The sequence below is a fragment of the Balaenoptera physalus genome, assembly GCF_965194825.1.
Source record: "Balaenoptera physalus genome assembly, chromosome: 12".
Lineage (NCBI taxonomy): Eukaryota > Metazoa > Chordata > Mammalia > Artiodactyla > Balaenopteridae > Balaenoptera > Balaenoptera physalus.
In genome coordinates, this window is record NC_138897.1 from 74,889,431 (window position 1) to 74,909,284 (window position 19,854).

General features: G+C 48.6%; 1 protein-coding gene and 1 long non-coding RNA gene across 13 annotated transcripts in view; one reads left to right on the forward strand and one right to left on the reverse strand.

The window, feature by feature from the left end:
• LOC309639271 (kremen protein 1) overlaps positions 1–19,854 on the forward strand; it is a 145,760-nt gene that overhangs the window by 45,222 nt on the left and 80,684 nt on the right. For 6 of the 12 annotated variants that reach the window (XR_014251568.1, XM_082416287.1, XM_082416289.1 and 3 more), the window contains exons 5-9: positions 1,518–1,671; positions 10,891–11,223; positions 12,080–12,241; positions 13,332–13,416; positions 15,032–15,188. Coding sequence is in view for 10 of the 12 variants with exons in the window: in XM_082416287.1 (XP_082272413.1) it covers positions 1,518–1,671; positions 10,891–11,223; positions 12,080–12,241; positions 13,332–13,416; positions 15,032–15,188 (891 nt within the window). In the remaining 2 variants the exon portion in view is untranslated. Of the gene's footprint in view, positions 1–1,517; positions 1,672–10,890; positions 11,224–12,079; positions 12,242–13,331; positions 13,417–15,031; positions 18,489–18,637; positions 18,796–19,854 lie in introns of those variants that run through there. The other 6 variants (XR_014251569.1, XM_082416290.1, XM_082416291.1 and 3 more) reach the window with 2 other exon arrangements.
• LOC309639331 lies at positions 5,903–10,866 on the reverse strand. Its single transcript, XR_014251602.1, has 2 exons — positions 10,791–10,866; positions 5,903–10,454 (listed from the first exon to the last, which is right to left on the reverse strand). It is a non-coding gene; the product is annotated as an uncharacterized lncRNA (long non-coding RNA).

Genomic DNA, 19,854 nt, shown 5'->3' on the forward strand with positions numbered 1-19,854 from the left:
CTCAAACCCTTGTCCCTACATTGGCAGGCGGATTCTTAACCACTGTGCCACCAGGGAAGCCCTGATGAGCAAAGGATTTGAATAGACGTTTCTCCATAGAAGATGTACAAATGGCCAATAAGCACATGAAAAGATGCTGAATATTACTAGTCTTTAGGGAAATGCAAATCAAAACCAATGAGATACCACTTCATACAATAAATAACCTAGGACAGCTGTAATTTTTTTTAAATGACAAAAGCAAGTGTTAGTGAGGTTGTAGAGAAATTACAACCCAGAAATCCCATTTCTAGGTATTTACCCTAGAGAAAGGAAAACTTATGTTCACACAAAAATCTACACAAATGTTTATAGCAGCTCTATTTTATAATTATGAAAAACTAAAAACAACCCAATGGATTAACAAACTGTGGTATATTCATACAACAGACTACTACTCAGCAAATTAGAAAATACTTGCATCAATTTGGATGAACCTCAGAGACATTATGCTGAGTGAAAGAAGCCAGTCTCAAAACATAACATACTATATGATTCCATGTACAGTATACAATGTCTTAGTCCATTCCGGCTGCTGTACAAAATGGTTGGCTTAAACCAAGCATTCATTTCTCATGGTTCTAAAGGCTGAGAAGTCCAAGATCAAGGCTTTGGCAGATTTGGTGTCTGGTGATGGCCCATTTCCTGGTTCATAGACGGCCATCTTCTCACTGTGTCCTCACATGGCAGAAGGGGCAAGGGGGTCTCTTTTATAAAGGCTCTAATCGCATTCATGAGAGCGAGCCCTCACTTCCCAAAGGTCTCACCAGTAAGTACCATCACATTGGGAATTAGCTTTCAACATATAAATTTCGGGGGTTGGGGGGGACACAGGCATTCAGTCTATAGCATATGACATACTCGAAAAGATAAAACTATAGTATAGAAAACTAATTAGTGGTTGCCAGGGGTTATAGAGGGAGAACTATTATATAAAGCGATAGCACAAGGAAGGTTCCTGGGGTGATGCACCTGTTCTGTATCCTGATTGTAGTGGTGGGTGTACAAATCTATACGTGGGTTAAAATTCATAGGACTGTGTACCATATAAATAGTTGTACTGTATGGTAATATATTAAAAAAAAGTTACATGGGGCCTACAGTAAGTTTTCTGTGAGGACTAACTTTAAAGCATTTACCACCTGGCACATAGTAAACATTCAGTAAAATGTTTAGCTGTTATTATTATTAAAGTTTCAAGTTAATGAGATTCCCCCCTGCCTTTAACTTACTTAAATATAGTAGAAATACAAACATTAATAAGGGATGCTTACTGAAGGGGAAGCACTGTGGTGGTGTGTAGTTACCGGTCTGCATGTCATGAAGTGTGGTGAGGGTGGGATGAAGCAGAGGTCCCCGGGGAACGTGGGCTGGGAAGACGAAGTGCTTGCTTGCTGGGGGCCGAATCTGCCAGGCTCCTTCAGGCCACCGACACCCCTGACTGACGCTTACCAAGTGCTGCTTCTCTGTCGTGGCAGTTTGCCGGGATGGAGTCAGGCTATGCTTGCTTCTGTGGAAACAGTCCTGATTACTGGAAGTACGGGGAGGCAGCCAGTACGGAGTGCAACAGCGTCTGCTTCGGGGATCACACCCAGCCCTGTGGGGGCGATGGCAGGATCATCGTCTTTGACAGTGAGTATGCCCTGTGCCCGGCACTGTCCAAGGCACGGGAACCCTGGGCCTGAGGAACTGGCCTGCCTCTGCTTCCTCCCTCCCCGTTATCCATTCATTCACTTGGCAGTATTTATTAAGCACCTACTGCAGGCCAGGCAGTCACTGACCAGACCCTGGAGATACAGCACTGAACCAGAAGACTCTAGAAGGGAGCACAGACCTTCAACAAGTAATTACTTACAGTTGTGCCCTGACCTATTGTGAGATGCTCAGACAACCTAGAAAAGGTAATAGGGACACTGATGTAATGGTTCAGTATCAGCTTTAAGATCCTCTTGTTTAATGTAATTTGCAAGTCCTTTTAGTGTTTTCTGAGGCATCTGAGATTTATATCTTACTGTGATAGAGCAGAGAAGAGATGCAAAGCTTCGAGTTGTCTTTCCAGGCCTGGTACTGAGTGTGCCCTGACCCGTCTCCTCCCTGACCCGCCACGCCTGTGAGATGCTGGCCAGGGCAGAGCATCTAAACGGGGTATGGCCTGGGGCCTTGACCTCTTCAACCTCTGGGCCACTTGATCCCCCGTAATCCACCCACATCTAGCAGTGGTAATGAGACTTTGCAAGCGCCCTCGTACCAATGCAGCGCCAGATTTTAAGATGGCAGAAAGGAGATAGTCACAGATGAGGCAGACGAAGGGAAAGGCTTGAGCTTACTGAGATACACTGTAGAGTCTACAGTGTTGTTAGTCCCCAGGCTAGAGTAGATGCTGACATCTTGACTAGGCTGAGTGGCTCAGTTTTAAGCCAGAATGTCATGTGGTGCGTCAGTGTCCTGGGGCTGCTGCCATAGCAAATTATCACCAACTGGGTGGCTTCAAACAACAGAAATTTCTTCTCTCATAGTTTGGAAGCCTAGAAGTCCAAAATCAAGGCATTGTCAGGGCCATGTTCCCTATGAAGGCTCCAGGGAAGAATCTTCCTTTGCCTCTTCCTACTTTCCAGTCATTGCTGGCAGTCTTCGGCATTCCTTGACTGGTAGCTGCATCACTCCAGCCTCTGTCTTCCTTACGTGACTGACTTCCCTCTGTGCCTCTTACAAGGACACTAGTCATTGGATTAGGCCTACCCTAATCTAGTACCGCCTCAGTTAACCTGTTTTCAAATAAGGTCACCATCACAGACACCAGGCATTAGGACTTAAACATATCTTTTTGGAGAACATGATTCAGCCACTACACATGGTGTCTGTAAAACCCAGCCCGAGTTTATAACTGATGCTTTCGCAGGTTACAGCTTAGACACTGTCAAAAATGTGTTTTTTGTGGGGGGAGGACAGCGGGAGGATTGGTGAGCAAAACTCACGTGGTTAATTGTTGGTCTTTTTAGTTGTGTGCCCATTGGAGACTGCCAGTGGCTTCCTACACATCCTGTTTTGCTCAGTGTTAGTACCTCTGTTAAAGGCTGCACCTTAGCTAATGTTTAAGGGAGAATAGTTGGCAAATAATATGTGCTGCACGTCCATTTAGCCTTTCATCTCCAGAGTTCATTGTTATAAAATCCTCTGCCTCAACACCCCAACCCAGGAGAGTATGTTGGCTGACCTTACAGAGTGCCTGGTATACTCTTAAGTAAAAAAAAATAAGGAGATAAACACTGAGTCCCTAGTATGTAAGGCTTTATAAGAATTGTCACATTGGGCCCTCCTGGCAGCCATCTGAGGAAGGCATTATTATTATCCCTCTCATTTTACGGAAGAGAGTCCTAGGTTGTGGAGAGGAAGAGAGTCCTAGGTTGTGGAGAGGAAGAGAGTCCTAGGTTGTGGAAAGGATAAATAACTTGCCAGGACTCACAACACCAACAAACCGTGGGCGTAGACAGTAAACAGAAGGAGGGTGTGTGGGTTCACTACCTGTTTTTCTACTTTAAAAAGAATATAGTGTTAATTTTTTTTAATGGAAAATAAGTGTTGGTGAGAATATGGAGAAATTGAAACCCTGTACGTTGCTGGTATTAATGTTAATGGTGCAGCTCCTTTGAAGCAGTCTGGCAGTTCCTCAAAACGTGAAACAGAATCATCTTATGACCCAGTAATTCCACTCCTAAGTATATACCCGAGAGAGCTGAAAACATATGTTCACACAAAAGCTTGTACATGAATGTTCATAGCAGCATTATTCGTAACAGCCAAAAAGTAGCAACGACCCAGATGTCCATCAACTGACGAATGGATGAACAAAATGTGGTGTGTCCATACAAGGGAATATTATTTAGCCCCAAAAAGAAATGAATTACCGACCCCTGCCACAACATGAGGAACCTTGAAAACATGATGCTCGGTGAAAGAAACCAGACACACGGGGCGCATATTTAATGATTCCATTGATAAGAAATGTCCAGAATAAGCAAATCCATACAGACAGAAAACAGATTAATGGTTGCCAAGGGCTGGGGAAAGCGGAGGAATGAGAAGTGATTGCTTAGGAGGTATGGGTTTTCTTTTTGGGGTGATGAAAATATCCTGGAATTAGATAGTAGTGGTGGATGCACAACATTGTGACAGTACTAAATACCACTGAATTGTACTCTTTTAAATGGTTAAAATGGTGAATTTCATATCAATAAAAATAAGTGTAGTTTTTATATGATACTCTTTCATTCATTTAGCACATTTTTATTGGGTATCTGCAGTGTGGCAGATAAATTATGTTTTATTTGCACAGTGCCTCTACTGGAGCATCAAATGGAAATAATTTGGTTTAAAGTCAGTCATCTTTGTACCAAGTATCATCTTTGATACTAGAAATATATCTAGGAGATAGTACTGGGCTTCACACAAAAGTGCCCTAAGACAAATTAATTATGATGAAAATAATTGCTCTCTATTGAGTGCTTGCTTCATGCTAGACTTGATACTGGGGCACTTGTTTATTTTGTTATTTAATCCTTGCAACAGCCCAGTTGGTAAGGAAGCTGTGGATCAAAAGATTAAATAATTTGTCCAAGCTAATAAGTGCCAGAGCCAGGATTCAAACTCAGGTTTGCCACAGTTTTTTATTTTTCTAGTTTCAGCAGCTAAAAATCCCTTTTATTAACAGTAACAAAATAGATCATAATACCAGATCCAGTTTAATGCTTTAAAAGTATGTGAACAAAGTTTGCCCGGTTGTTCAGATTATGATCAAACTGGCCCCTTCCGCAGGTCTCTAGAAGCTGCCCCCTCTGGCTTCCATGCCCTCGAGGACTAAAAACAGTGGCACTGAGAGGCTGCCCATTCCAGTCTTCAGAGGCCCTGATGTGTGTTGACTGACAGGGGCCCCTGACAGCAGCCAACTCATAATTCACACCCCACAGCTTTGTAAAGAAAGGTACAAAATGCAGCACTGTAGAAATAATCTGTAAAGTTTCATCTGTTAGGAGTAAAATAGTTTAAAGAGCTTAAGTACTGCCTCATGGAGATCCTTATGATCCACTGATGAGGCTGAGCATTTCGGAGATGGTGACTGTAGACTATCCTGTAATTTGGGAGGGCAAAGGTGCCTCTCCAAAGAGATTGGAGGAGAGTTAGATGTGAGAAAGGGACCAGGTTGCAGTCTCTGTGTCCCAGAACAACAACCTCGGGAGAGAGACTACTCAGGCAGCGGGCGGAAGCTGTCTGCTCAGTGGTTGTTGCCACATCCAGTGATTTGTCACAGGCTCTGTGGCTGATTTTCCAGCAAGCTCTCATGAGCTTAGGGAGGTTGCTGAAGTAGGTTGTGTTCTGTGTGTAAATGTGGCGCTGATGAAGGCTTCAGAGCCTCTGCTGCCCCCAGAGTTAAATGTATTGAATTAACAGAACCAAACAGAAGAGCGGATAGGCCGGCGTCAGCAACAGGTCACAGGGACTGCCCAAGCAACCCTCTTGGCCTCCCTCATCTTCTAGGCACTGAAGGGAGAAGTGAGTCATATAGGTTGGGTCATACTTGGTAACATTAGTGGAGCACTTATATTTACAGGGCACTGTGCTCTCCATTTCCCAGGCATTCTCTCCCTTAATTCTCATAATACTGTGAAGCAGGTACTGTTATCCTTACTTGCCCCACAAGAAAACTGAGGCTTATAAAAGTTTAGTAACTTGCCCAGAGTCCCACAGATAGAGATCCTGCCCTCATGGAACGTACATTTTGGTGGGAAGGGAGGAGATTAATGGTGAAAAAGATTGAGGGCCTAAGGACAGGTAGGATCTGACAGCTGGGACTATATTAGTAATTGCATTTCATAGATTCCAAGATGCCATCAGTTGTGAGATGCAACAATATTTTATATGCCACTGAAGGGAAAAAAATGCTTCCAATTAAACAATGACATGCACGGACTGAAAGACACATCCTAGGTTGTGTGTCAGGTCAATGTCCCCTTCAAAAAATAAGATCTTGAATATATTCGTAAGTTTTAAGTTTCCTTATTATCCGAAATGTAAGTTTCCTTTTTTCCTGAATTATCACTGAACTTTAATAATCCATCATAGATGTCACGTGCTTATTCTCAAAATTGCTGAATTGGATGTACTGTAAGCACGGCACGCATCTAGGAATCGAAATTTCTGAGTTTGTCTGCCTTTGCTGTTGAAATATCAGTTTAGCCTGGACACTTTTTTCTTTTCAAATAATAATAATAATAATAAAATAACTAACACGTAACTGAGCTTGTACTCTGTACCAGATCTCATAGTAAACACTTTACATGTATCAACTCATTTTGATTCTTAAAACCTCATGAGGGAGAAACTATTACTAATTTCATTCTATAGATGAGCAAACTGAGGTATACAGAAGATAAGTATCTTGCTCAAATTCATACTTAGTACATGGTAAAGTCAAGATTAGAACCCAGGAATCTTTATTTTTTTAATTTAGGTTTATTGAGGTGAAATTACATACAGTAAAATCACCCTTTTAGTTGCATAGTCCAATAAGATTTGACAAATATGTACACAGTCGAAATATAGGACATTTTTGTCACCTCAGAAAGCTCTCTTGTGCCCCTTTGTGGTCACCACCCCCAGCCCTCAGCAGCCACTGATCCCGTGTTCCATCTGTATGGTTTTGTGTTCTGAACAAAGTCATATAAATGGAATTATACAGTACTTAAACATTTGCGTCTGGCTTCTTTCACTTAGAAAAATACTTTTGAGATTTACTTGTGTTGTTTCAGTAGTTCCTTTTTATTGCTAAGAAGCATGCCTTTGTACAGATGTATCACAACTCATTCATCATTTACCAATCGATAAATATCAGTCTGTGATAAAGATGCTGTACGGCTGCTGTACACACACATGTACAGGTGTTTGTGTGAGCATGTGTTTGTATTTCTCTTGTGTGAGTACCTAGGAGTTACAGCATTTCTGGGCCATACACTAAGTGCATATTCAGCATTTATAAGACACTGCCAGCTGTTCTTTGAAGTGGTTATACCATTTTGCACTCTGGCTGACAAGATATAAGATTTGCAGTTGCTCCTCATCCTCACCTGCACTTTTGTATTGTCTGTTTTTTAATGTTAACCATTCTATCATGTGTGTCGTGGTAACTCATGGTTTTACTTTGCATTTCCATAATTTCTAATGATGTTGAACATCTTTTCATGTTCTTATTTGCCATCTGGTATCATATTCTTTCGGCCTAAAGAAGTTCCTTTAGCATCTTCTCTAATGCAGGTCTGCTGTCAATGGCTTCTCTCAGCTTTTGTTTGAGAAAGCCTTACTTCACCTTCTTTTTTTTTTTTTTGGCCATGCCACACGGCATGTGGGATCTTAGTTCCCCCACCAGGGATCGAACCTGGGCCCTCGACAGTGAAAGCGCCGAGTCCTAACTACTGGACCGCCTGGGAATTCCCTTTGTTTTTCAAATTTTTGTTTTATTTGCCTGAAGATTGCTGAGATTCTTAAATAACCTTTCATCAACTTTGGAGCATTCTTAGCCATTATCTCTTCAACTATTTCTCCTATCTTATTCTCTTTTTCTTCTCTTTCTGGGACTCCAATTATATATTGTTAGACCATTTGATATTGTGCCCCAGCTGTTGGATGCTCTGTTCTGCTTTTTTCATTTATTTTTTTCTCTGTGTTTCATTTTGGATAATTTCTACTCACCTATTTTCAAACGTGTTGATTCTTTCCTCAGTGTGTGTAATCTGTTTCTAAGCCCATCAAAGGAATCCTTCATCTCTAATATTGTTTATTTATAGCATTTACATCTGACTCTTTTTTGTAGTTTCCATATCTCTGCTGAAATTTCCAACCTGTTCAAGCATGTTGTCCATCTTTTCCCCTAGATATTTTCTGTCTGGTAGTTCTAATGTCTGGGTCATTATTGAGTCTGGTTCTGTGGATTGTTTTATCTTCTTTTTTAAAAATTGAGATATAATTGACGTATAACACTGTATTAGTTTTAGGTGTACAACATAATCACTCAATATGTATATATATTGTGATATGATTACCAGATGTTTTATCGCTTGACAGTGTCTTTTTTTTTAATATAAATCTATTTATTTATTTATTTTTGGCTGCGTTGGGTCTTCGTTGCGGCGCGCGGGCTTCTCATTGCGCTGGCTTCTCTTGTTGTGGAGCACGGGCTCTAGGCGCACGGGCTTCAGTGGTTGTGGCACGCAGGCTCAGTAGTTGTGGCTTGCAAGCTCTAGAGCGCAGGCTCAGTAGCTGTGGCGCACGGGCTTAGTTGCTTCGCGGCATGTGGGATCTTCCCCGACCAGGGATTGAACCCGGGTCCACTGCATTGGCAGGCGGATTCTTAACTATTGCACCACCAGGGAAGTCCCGACAGTGTCTTTTATTTTCCTTTCTTTCTTGCTTGCTTGCTTTTATGTTTTGTGTGTTGTAATATTGTATTGGATACCGTACACTATATGTAGAAGGATAGTAGAGGCTGAGGAAGTGTATTTACACCTGGAAATGGGCAGGCCTGCTCGGTGTGGGGATTGATTGAGCCTTTCTGTCAGTGGTCGAGCTGGGTTTGGGTTTCCCTGTTCCTATCATCACCTGCAGTGCATGTCAGCCTTCAGTTTCCTCCCATGATGGCTGCTGTTACCTCGTGCTCAGTGTGGAGCCTGGGATGCCAGTGGGGTTTTTTCATTGTTCCCATTCCACCCTCAGCTTTGAGCAGTTCCTCCATGCCCGTGACCTTTCCCCTCCCTCGATGGTAGACTTCTGCTGCTTGTTACTTGGTGCTGTGCTCGTCGTGTGGTTGGGGGTTCTTGGTTCTCCTGCCCCATCCTCCATCTCAGACACGTCGTGTCACTGGGCCTCAGGGATGGGGTCTTTCCAGCATCCCCAAATACCCCTCTCCTGGCAGCCGAGCACTGCCTTGTATCTGTGGGGGCTCCCAGGAAGAAGAGGGTCTCCTGCCCCTCCACTGGGTAGCAGACCTCTGCTTTGCATTGGTGCAGGATCCTGGGGCTCAAGGCAACCAGGGGCTGATGGCTTTTGCCTCTGCTCTTCCCCCAGAAGCAATGAGTCTTTGCCTGGTTACTTTGACAGGAACGAGAGAGTCTCCTGCTCCCTCCCCAGGGGCTTCTACCCTGGCCCTGGGAGCAGGAGGGTTTGCTGCCCCTCCCCTTGCAGCTTAAGGCTTTTGTTTCCTTTGAGAGGAGGGTCCTGGAAGAGGGCAGGGTTTCAGGCCTGTCCCCCAGCAGTGGCTCATCACCTCCTACCCATCACCTCCTGCTCACTGGTGCCACCAATGGGGACCTTTTGATCTCCTGCCCTACCCTGGTCATTCTCGTGGGCCCTGGGTGGAGGCCTGCACAGAATTGCTTGCAAGCGAGTGCAGACTCCTGTTGTGTCTGGGGTCCCCGGACATCCTGGACTGAGAGGCTAGCCCACATTCAGCCTTTAGAAATTTGTTAAAATTTTAGCTGCTTTCTTCTTATTTACTTTCATGGCGAAGCCCTCTTCCTCTCGTGCTCCGTCGACGATGAAACACTTTGTGTGGCCTGACTCTCCTCAGAGGAGCTTCTTACTTTTCAGAATTAAATTGCCTTGGTTGTCTTGAGATCTCAGCTTTCTAATGGGTTGAAGAAAAGTTCTGAGCTTTTTCTCATTGTTAGGATGAAAGCAGCTTTCTACATCCTAAAGGGAAGCAGAACTCCCCCAAAGCCTGCTTTTTAAATCCCGGCCCTACCCTCCCTCTTGAGGACTTTCATTTCCAGGATCTTATTTGCACTTCAGCACGTAAGATACAGTGAAGTGTATCTGCCACTCAGAACCGGGAGTCCAGAGACATCAAATGTGTTGCTGCAGAGTGATCAGTGAGCTTACCCTCTGAGAAAGTCATTTCTTGTGCCACAGTTTCCCACTTGAAAAACAAGTGTGGCCCCTCAAATGAACCTCGCACCCCTAAGGTACTTGGGATGCCCTCGGCTTTTTACTACCTTACCTCATTGAGTGCCCCCTGCAGAGAGGTCCTGTGTTTTCATGTGCTTTGTCTCATCTGTCCTCACACATTTATGTGATATGAGAGCAGGTAGGTGGTGGTCTCTCCACCCTCAAAGCTGCGAGAAGCTAGAGGCCTGGATGTGAAGTATGGCCCCTGGGATCAATGGCCCAGCTGGTTCCGAACCCAGACTCTCTGACTCCAGCCTGGCCCCCACCGGGGCCGCACTGCTGTGCTGTGTGCTAACTTTAAGGTCTCCTGGGAAAAAAATAAAAAGCCTCCAGTCATTTGTTCAGGGTTTAAGCGATTCATTCTGTGATTCAATCCTGAAACATAAGACAGTCCGGTTTTGCAGACAAAAAACAACATCCCAGGGCTTCCCTGGTGGCGCAGTGGTTAAGAATCTGCCTGCTAATGCAGGGGACACGGGTTCGAGCCCTGGTCTGGGAAGATCCCACATGCCGCGGAGCAACTGGGCCCGTGAGCCACAACTACTGAGCCTGCGCGTCTGGAGCCTGTGCTCCACAACAAGAGAGGCCACGATAGTGAGAGGCCCGCGCACCGCGATGAAGAGTGGCCCCCGCTTGCCGCAACTAGAGAAAGCCCTAGCACAGAAACGAAGACCCAACACAGCCAAAAATAAATAAATTAATTAATTAATTTAAAAAAAAAAAAAAAAAAAAAAAAAAAAAAAAAAAACAACATCCCAAACTGGATCCCATCAGCTAGGAAGTTTTGTTTGTAACAGGTTGAAAAGCGAACCCTGTGGCCGAGCCCCAGCCTGAGGGCTGGTGTCCTTTTGTCTCCTGCAGCTCTGGTTGGTGCCTGTGGTGGGAATTACTCGGCCATGACTTCCGTGGTCTATTCCCCCGACTTTCCTGACGCGTATGCCACAGGGAGGGTCTGCTACTGGACCATCCGGGTCCCGGGAGCCTCCCACATCTACTTCAACTTCGCCTTGTTTGACATCCGGGATTCTGCAGACATGGTAGAGCTGCTGGACGGCTACACCCACCGTGTCCTGGTCCGTTTCAACGGGAGGAACCGCCCACCTTCGTCCTTTAACATCTCTCTGGACTTTGTCATCTTGTATTTCTTCTCTGATCGCATCAATCAGGCCCAGGGATTTGCTGTCTTGTACCAAGGTAAGACCCCGGCCTCCTCGGGCTCCCCTTGAACCTCATTGTGACGTGTGGACCTCGGGTGCTTCTTGCCAGAAGGACTGTGCATCAGGATCTGCCCACTCAACTTGCAGGTTTTCCTGCCTCCTATTTTATAACTTGTACCCACTTCATGATACAGAAACGAGGTGCCACTGTTCTGTGTGAGTTCTGCTGTTTTAGTCATTCTCATGACAGTTTTCATGGGAGAGTTAAAAGACTAACTAAAAGAACGAGCTGAGATAGGTAGAATTGGAAGGTTCTAGAGAGGTCATTTGGTCCATCCTCCTGCCTCTGAACATCCCAGCCAATCCCCAAAGCCTGGTTTACCATCTTCAGACCCTCCTAACATGGAGCTGCACTCCTGCCCCTGTAATGTGAACACACGTGTGCTAGGCACACCTCCTTGCCCGCACATGAGAACACAGCAGGTGTCCACGACCTAGTCTCTGTCCTGGACGTCAAGGGCCTCAAGAAGAGTTCAGTCAGTGTGCAGCTACAGGAAGGAGGAGGAGGCCTCCTCACGGGTGGGACAGGCTGAAAGAACAGGTAGGACTGGGGAAGACAGATAGGAAGGAAGAGGGCCTTCGGGGCAGAGGGACCATAGCTGCAGAGGCACAAGGGAAGGAAAACCCTAAAGCATGTTCAGGTGTCCATGCAGAGACACGTCAAATGGCTCCTTCGGAGCCAGAGCCTGGCAGGTTCTGCTTTGGGGCCAGCGGGGCCAAGAATTGCCCCCAGCACTGAACCATAGAAAACTGCCTTCTCTTCATGACCAGTGCCTCATCCTCTTCGTTGTCTCCACCAGCTTTCCCCCAGCTAATTCCTTTTGATCTTCCAGCCGTCAAGGAAGACCCGCCACAGGAGAGGCCCACTGCCAACCAGACGCTGGCTGAGGTGATCACGGAGCAGGCCAACCTCAGTGTCAGCGCTGCCCGGTCCTCCAAAGTCCTCTACGTCATCACCACCAGCCCCAGCCACCCACCCCAGACCGTGCCAGGTAGCAGTTCCCAGACACCATCAAAGGGGTGGGAGCCACAGAGCTTGGGGGTAGTGCCCTTGGTGGTTACAGAAACAGAGCTCTCTCAGGTGTTTCTCTTTCCAAGGCGGGCTGGGGGTCCTGGCTTCATGACTCTGTTTGTCCTGGCCTTGGAGGGACATTTTCTCTTTTTGATTCCTTAGTCCTTACCTCCAAGATCCAACACGGCTGCCTTTAGTACATGGTGATTAATCAGCTAACCCAGTGTTTCCTACGGCCCCAAGTTGTAGCTCTCTGAGTGCATCGGCAGTTGCCAGAGCTGTGTTTATTCAGTCATTCGGAAGATGTGTAAGTGATTTAATGCTGTCAGGCTCTGTCTTAGGCACTGGATTGTACAGCGAACCACACAAAATCCCTGCCCTCCTGTGGCTGACAAGTGGAAGGAGAAAGACAAAAAGCAAAAGAAGAAGTCAGATAGTCACCAGAGCTGTGAAGGCAGGTCCTTCAGGAGACGGGTGGAGAGAGGGTGGTGATCTTATGGTTCAAGCTGGCTAACTTGGTCGGGTACGGACTGTCACTCTCTCTTTTCTGCCAAGGAAGTTGGAGCCTTTACAAGCTGGTAGAGCTGCAGATACCATTCGCGATTCCCTGGACTAGAGGTTTTCCCCTGCAGGACTCACAGCAGGAAGTCAGGGAGGAGAGCCCCTTCCTGTGTATCCTGTTGTTTGTGTATCTGTAGGATTTCACAAGTCACACATCCCATTCCTCAGATGAGGAAGTGAGGCCCAGAGAGTTTATGTAATTTGTCTGCGGTCGCACAGTGATTCCAGTGGTAGGGACAGAATGTGCACCACCCCTTTCAACTCCAAGTTGAGTGTGCTTTGGACCACGCTGCCTGCTTCTCTCCAGGAGGTAGTCTAGAGCAAGGCGAGGTGCTCAGAAGGCCTGGGACTCCGGGCCAGCCCAGCTCGAGCTGCGTTGCGTGGCTACCCCCACCTGCAGGGAGCTCCTCAGCCAGGCCTATTTCTCTGAGCCGCCAGGGCTCACTCAGACCTCCTTCTGAAAAGTGAGCTCACACACACAGTCCGATCACCCCTGTCTTTTGCACTTGCAGGATGGACAGTGTATGGCCTGGCAACGCTCCTTATCCTCACAGTCACAGCCATCATAGCAAAGATACTTCTGCACATCACTTTCAAGTGAGTATGAGAGCCGCCCGACTCCAGGAGGGGAAGGCTCAGGGCTCCTTTTCTACTACGCTTCAGTTGTCTGAGAACACTTGTAATATCGGAACATGATTCCAGAGTCCTCAGTGCTGGGCAGCATGAGGCCATAGACATTCCTCATTCCCTGTAGAGTGAAATGTACAACTGGACAAATCTCACTAGGTTTGAGGGATTGTGTGTGCTCCTGGGTCTAAAGGATACGATTTCAAGGAGGATTGAAATAGTCTGGGCATAAAACAGGACAATTTCCATTTTTTGGCTCGTGCTGGCCCCTTGAAGAGATCTTTACGTAAGAGCAAAGATTCCTAGGACAATACCAGGCATATTTCCTGATGCCTTCTAGAAACTGTGAGACATTCTTAGGAAGAGAATTCCAACATTTTATTAACTATTGCTTAATAATTATTTTAAAACAATTATTTAAGAAGCTTTTAAAAGCTTCATCCTTCAGTTCTGACCAATTTGGAAAAAAATATTTCCTCCCCTTACTTCCGCTGTTCAGGTTTAACTGTTCTGCCTTCCAGGAAAGGGGCGATTGTTCATGCACTGATGTTTGTGTGCCTACGGAGGGGGGTGCTAATTTTCCTAGCCCTCTGCTCTGTCTTTCCTGTGGTTCCCAGTCCAGGCTCTCTCCATTTCTTTTTTTTCCTCAGTAAAACTTTTTTCTCAGTTTTACTGAGATATAATTGACATAAGGGCTCTCTCCATTTCAAGGCCTTCCTGAGCATTGGTGTCCTGTAAAAGCTACCTTTTCCCTGACCTTCTGGCTTGCTCTCTGCCACAGACTTCTTTGTACATTAAATTCTGGCTCCTCCATTGCCCTGTAAAGGCTGCCCTTGGCCACTTCGGCACCACCCATAGGCCTCTCCACCCTGCACTTTACATTTTTCAGTGGAAACAATGTCCTTGTTATTGTTTACTGAGCTTCTATATCTGTGTTTCTCTTTTTTTTTTTTTTAAGTCCCAGTTCACACGTTCTGGGGAAGCCTCTCAGGCACAGTCCCGTCTGCATGTCCCCCACAGCAGGGAGAACGCAGGACACTCTCTGTAGGGCCCAGCACTTCACCGCACACTGAGGCCCCAAAGCCCGTGTCTGACGTGCATCTGACACCGAGCCCCTCTGCAGCTTCCCTGTCAAGCAGTGCCGGGGGCTGGCACGGGGGCAGGGCAGGCGTGGGTAGAAAGGCAGGTCCTAGTCCAAGAAGAGCAGGCTTGCCTTCATCCTGTTTAGCTAGGTGGGCTTCTGAATAAGTGTCATTTGAAAAGAGTTCTTCTGCTTAAAAAGAAAGAAGTATTTTGAAAACTCATAATCTCTCAGGCCAGCCCTTTCCAGATTTGAATAATCCTGCCAGCTAGAAGGTTCTTCATTACACTGAGCTGGAACCTGCCCCACTGCACTGCTATCCCACAGGGCGCAGGTCATCCACAAGGCGGTCCCTTGGGTCTCTAAAGGCTGCTATGAGGTTTCCTGAGGCCTCGCCTCACCGAATGTCCCATTTTATAGGTACAGGTATCTCATGAGATGGTAGGTTGTTTTGGACGCTTTGTTCTATTCTACTTGAAAAATTAAGTTATTTTTGTTTGACAGATCCCATCGTGTTCCTGCCTTAGGGGACCTTAGGGACTGTCGTCAACCAGGGACGTCGGGGGAAATCTGGAGCATTTTTTATAAGCCTTCTACTTCGATTTCCATCTTTAAGAAGAAGCTCAAGGGTCAGAGTCAACAAGATGACCGTAATCCTCTTGTGAGTGACTAAAACCTCCCCACTCCGTGCCCAGGACACGAGATCCCTCTGAGCTCGAGGCCCCTGGGGACCACTTCTCCCGTGGTTTCGTTTGACTGACTCTTCCTGCCTCTCCCTCAGCCTCTTCTGGGGCACCGGCCATAGGGGCAGCATAGCCTGGATTCGACCTGCTTCATCACTGCACTTAGGAGAGAGACTCACGGTCCCACGGTCCGTGCCTCCTGCATCTCTCTCTCTCTGATCTAGGAACAGGGTGTCGGGACAGTGGGGCTGAGATGACAGAGATGGTTGTGTCCAGCACTGGGCTCAGGTACATTCTAGACGACTGTCAGGTAGTGGGTAGGTAGTGCTTCTTCTCAGTTTTGTCCACACACAGATCGCTTTCTCCTGGTCTTTATGGTTTGGAACAAGCCAGGCATAGAGAGTTCTGAGGCTGTCCTGGGGGTTGGCCCCCCCAAAGCATGACGGAAACCCACGTTCTGTGCTGACTCTGGGGCTCCGGGCGAGAATGGGCCGCCTCCAGCCTGGGAGGGCCTGTCATGTCAAACCTGACGCCTTCACCGATGGGCTTCTTTCTCTGGCTTCTTCTGCAGCTTGGTGACCAGCAGACAAGTTTGAGGGGTGGTCATAGGAAACATCCATTCATTTATTCATGCAGTAGACTTTACCGAAAGCTTTTCTAGGTGCTCAGTAGCTCCTTGTTGGGCTGGATTTGGTGACCTCTCCCCCAAGCAGCTCGTCCTGTGGAGCCTGAGCCAGGCCCCGTCTCAGGATTCCTAAGCTGACTCTCAGTTCAGAACAGGGAGTGTAAATGTGGTTGAGCATCCAGGAAGCAACGTGTGACACAGGGTGCCAGCAGTCCGTCCTTTAAGTGTCCCTTATTTTAAAAGAGGATGAAAAATTCCCAATGGCCTGTGCTTTCTGCGGCCTCCATGCCTCTTCTTATGGGGACAGGGTGGGCTTTGGAATGGCTCAGTGGGGAAGGAGAGGCCTCTTGTTCCTGCTCCCACACCCTCTGCCTCCCAGACGGGGAGGGGAGCCACAGAGAGTGGCATGTGGAGTGGGGAGGGAGAGTGTGGGAACGGGAGCCCCACTGAGGAAAGGCCTCTGAAGATTGAGAGCTGCAGCTGCAGCGGCCGCGGGCGGTGGGAGTCAGTGCCACCCCGTCCAGAAGCCCCGCCGACCCGTCCAAGAGCAGCCTCGTCCACAGCAGCCGGGAGGAGCACCTGGGACCCCGAAGGCCGGGCCTGGCCTCTGTCGGAGTGTGGCTCTCCCGCAGGCACTCGAGCCTTGGGCCTCGTTGTGCCCCTGGCCTCACAGGTTCCTTGTTTGGGGCACTTTGCCCCCCTCGCCAAGCCCCTGAGCTACTGCCTGCTGTGGCCTTCCCTAGGGTTCTCCACACCGGCAGACGTCTGCGCCCGGCTCCCAGAAAGACAGAGGGCCACGTGGGGCCAGCTGGGAGGCGACACCGGCAACCAGGAGAGACGCTGGGAGCTGGCAGGGTGGGCGAGGGGCGTTTGGAGAGGGAAATGCCACGTGTCCACGGGAGAGTGGGGGCGCTGCCCCAGGCACCGGGTGAGGCTTTGATCTAGAAAGGGCGGTTACCCTGAGCAGCTGTCTGCCGGCCCCAGGGTCTGGAGACAGGCCTGCTGAGTGCAAGGACCACTGGAATATACTGACGTGTGCAGTCTCCCCTCCAAGCTATTCCTGGCCTTTATGGAATCTCCTCTCAAACACAAGTGTCAGGTGTGTGCAGCCACAGAGGGCCCTGTGCTGTGAATAGGTCCACGCAGCACAGAGGGAATGTGGAATCCCACCCAGGAGGGGTCCAGCCGGCCAGGGGCAGTTGCTCGCAGCCGTGGGCTCCCTCTGATCACTGGCCTTGGTGCATCCTGTGGGCCCACCTGCCCTCTTCACACTTCGTGACTTCAGGTCACGGTGTGTCTGAGCACCTGGAGCAGCCCTTTTTCAGAGACCCCGGAAGGGCTGTGACCCCACTGTTGTCCTTCTTGCCACCCCAGGCACAGCCCAGCACCCTGGGACCCACTTACCATCCCCGGAGCAGCCCCGGGAATCCCAAACCGGCCTCAGGACAGCATGGGGGGAGAGGGCCATAAATTATCCCAGGCCGACCTCTGTAAGCGTGATCCCCCAGAGGGCCCCCTGCGGCTAAGTAAACACCGGAGATGTAAATTGTCCCAGAAGAGCGGAGACACACACCCAGGAGCACCAGGAGCACCGAAGGAGGAAGCACTTGATCTGCTAAGAAACCACTTTAGAGGCGAGAAAGTGGGGGTTGGAGGGGACTGGAAAGGGGTGACCCTGAGAAAAGGGTGAGGCCCCCCCTTTCTGGGCATGAGCGAGGTAACCAGGTTGCTGTAACTTCTGAAGTGTGGGCTCTGGCTCAAGACTCCAGTCGACCAGAAACTGGCAACGCAACAATCAAAGCACTCGCAAGCACAGCTGTCCTGGCCCTTAGGCTGAACGCATGGATGGGCACGCCTGGGCACGGCCCCACCCACATGGCCTATCGTCAGCCCCAGGCAGGAGTGGCCTGACCTGCTCAGTGTCCGGCCAGGTCGTCCTGACACCAGCAGGGCATGCAGCCTGTCACCAAGCCCCCATGCTTCCTGGCACTTCATATTCCCTAGCACTTACAGGGGAACGGCCTCCGAGGTCCCATCCCCTTGTCTGATGAGCACCCCAGGCCTCCCGCAGAGCCGGGTGGCCCCCACTCTGTAGCCCGGTCAACTGCTGCCCTCTTGGGTGTCCAGTCTTCTCCTTGCTGTTTGATGTCTGCTTTTGCTACCACCTTGGGAATGTTTAACCTTTTGATTGTTTTCCTCTGGTGTCTTTGTTTACCCTCCTCACTGTTCTACCTCCTGGCCAGGGCTCTCAGCTTAGCTACCCTGGCGCGGGGTGTTTTTCAGACCTTCCAGCCGCAGCTGCCTCCCCTCAGGCTGGCTGGCCTGGGGGATGGGCCTCACCCTCTGTTTGCAGACCCCAGGGGGCCCATCTCCCAGGTTCCCGTCTTGCCAAGTTGAACATATTTAACGAGGCAGCAGTGGGGTGTGGAGAAAAGTCTGAGGTCAATCTACTGCTTCAGAAAGGACGTATCGTCAGGAGCACACGGTTGGGGGGCTGCCGCCGAGGGGTCCACACGGCGTCAGCACCTGCCCACATCCAGACTCACCTTCCCGCAGGGATCCTGACTTTGGATGACAAGGCTTTATTTGTAAATATGCTCTTAATACACAACTTTGAGAATAAAATAGAAACATCATGTATTTTAAAATATAAGATGAAGTGTGACGCACTGTATACAATTTAATATATATTTTTAGGATTGTTATTTAAGAAAATGGAATGTAATGGTACTTAACTTTTACAAAAGAGAGAAAAATGTTATTTTTACCGTCTGGAAAAAATAAATATTCTCATTGTTGTAGAAATCGAGATGGGCCCTAGGTTGTCGTGTTTACGGGAGGCTCCCAAGCCCGAGGCCAGGAAGGTGTCGCGCTGGGAGGACCTCGGGCTCTCCCTGGGTCAGCGTCTTCCAGTCGCTCAGCTCTCATCACATCTCTGACCCACAGCCGATCTCCGGCCGGTAAGGTCTGAAGAGTTGAGATTCCAAACTCACATGGTGCACGGTGGACACAGGGTGGCCACGGGCAAGGGCACAGGGCTCTGCACTCAGAAAACCTGGGTCCGAAGTGGCCTCAGGTCAGTCGGTCCAGCTTCCCCTCCTGTAAGATGCACGGCATCTACGTCTCAGAAGGTCGAGAAGGCTAGCATGCTGCATGATTATCGTCCACATGGGTTTCCCTGCCTTTCAGAGCAGCCAGCTCTTCCTCTCCCCTTTCCCCCCACCCCTTCCTTTTTATAACACGGAAGAAGCTCGGCTGTGAGTTGCCCTCTCTCGTGAGGAGCCGTGCACCCCAGTGGCCCTTTCAGTGGGTCCTGTGGTCCCTGTTTTGACGATGAGGAAGCTGAGGCTCTGATAGGAGTGCGGGGCAGTAAACTAAGAGCACGGCTGAGTCAGCCTGCAGGATTCAGCTCCCACCATAGGTTCGCTGTGAGGCCAGGGGTGTAAAACAGGGAGCCTTTGAGGGGTTTCAGTGGAGGAGCAATGCCAGATTCCCAGTGAGAAGGATTTCCTACTTGCATTTGGAAAACAGGTCGGAGTGTGGGGTAAGACCGAGGGCGAGGAGGCCAGTCGGGAGATGCCGAGGCCCCCACACTAGCGCCGTGGAGGGAGGGGAGGGCCTGACAGAGAGCTGGCCACCGCCACAGGCCAGGGGCCTGGCTTATCCCCCAACCCCACCACCACGTGACCTCGGGCGTGGCGGGTGGGGGGGCGCCCAGGTGCCTGTTTTCTCACCTGTCAGGTGAGGGCAATTACAGTACTTATTTACCTCATCGAGTTGTGATGAGTTATTACCTGTGGTATGTTTTCAGTAAGTGGTGGCTGTTCCTTGTTATTTTAGAATGGAGCTGGGGGGTGAAGAACAAGGGAGTGTCTAGGGTGATGCCCAAGTATCCTGACTTGGGTGCTGGGGAGAGAGAGAAGCCAGTCTTTTCGATAAAGGACGTAAAAGGCACCGGAAGAGAGAGAAGATACACTGAGTTCTGTTTGGGCTGAGTCGAGTGAGGTCCCGTGGGACAT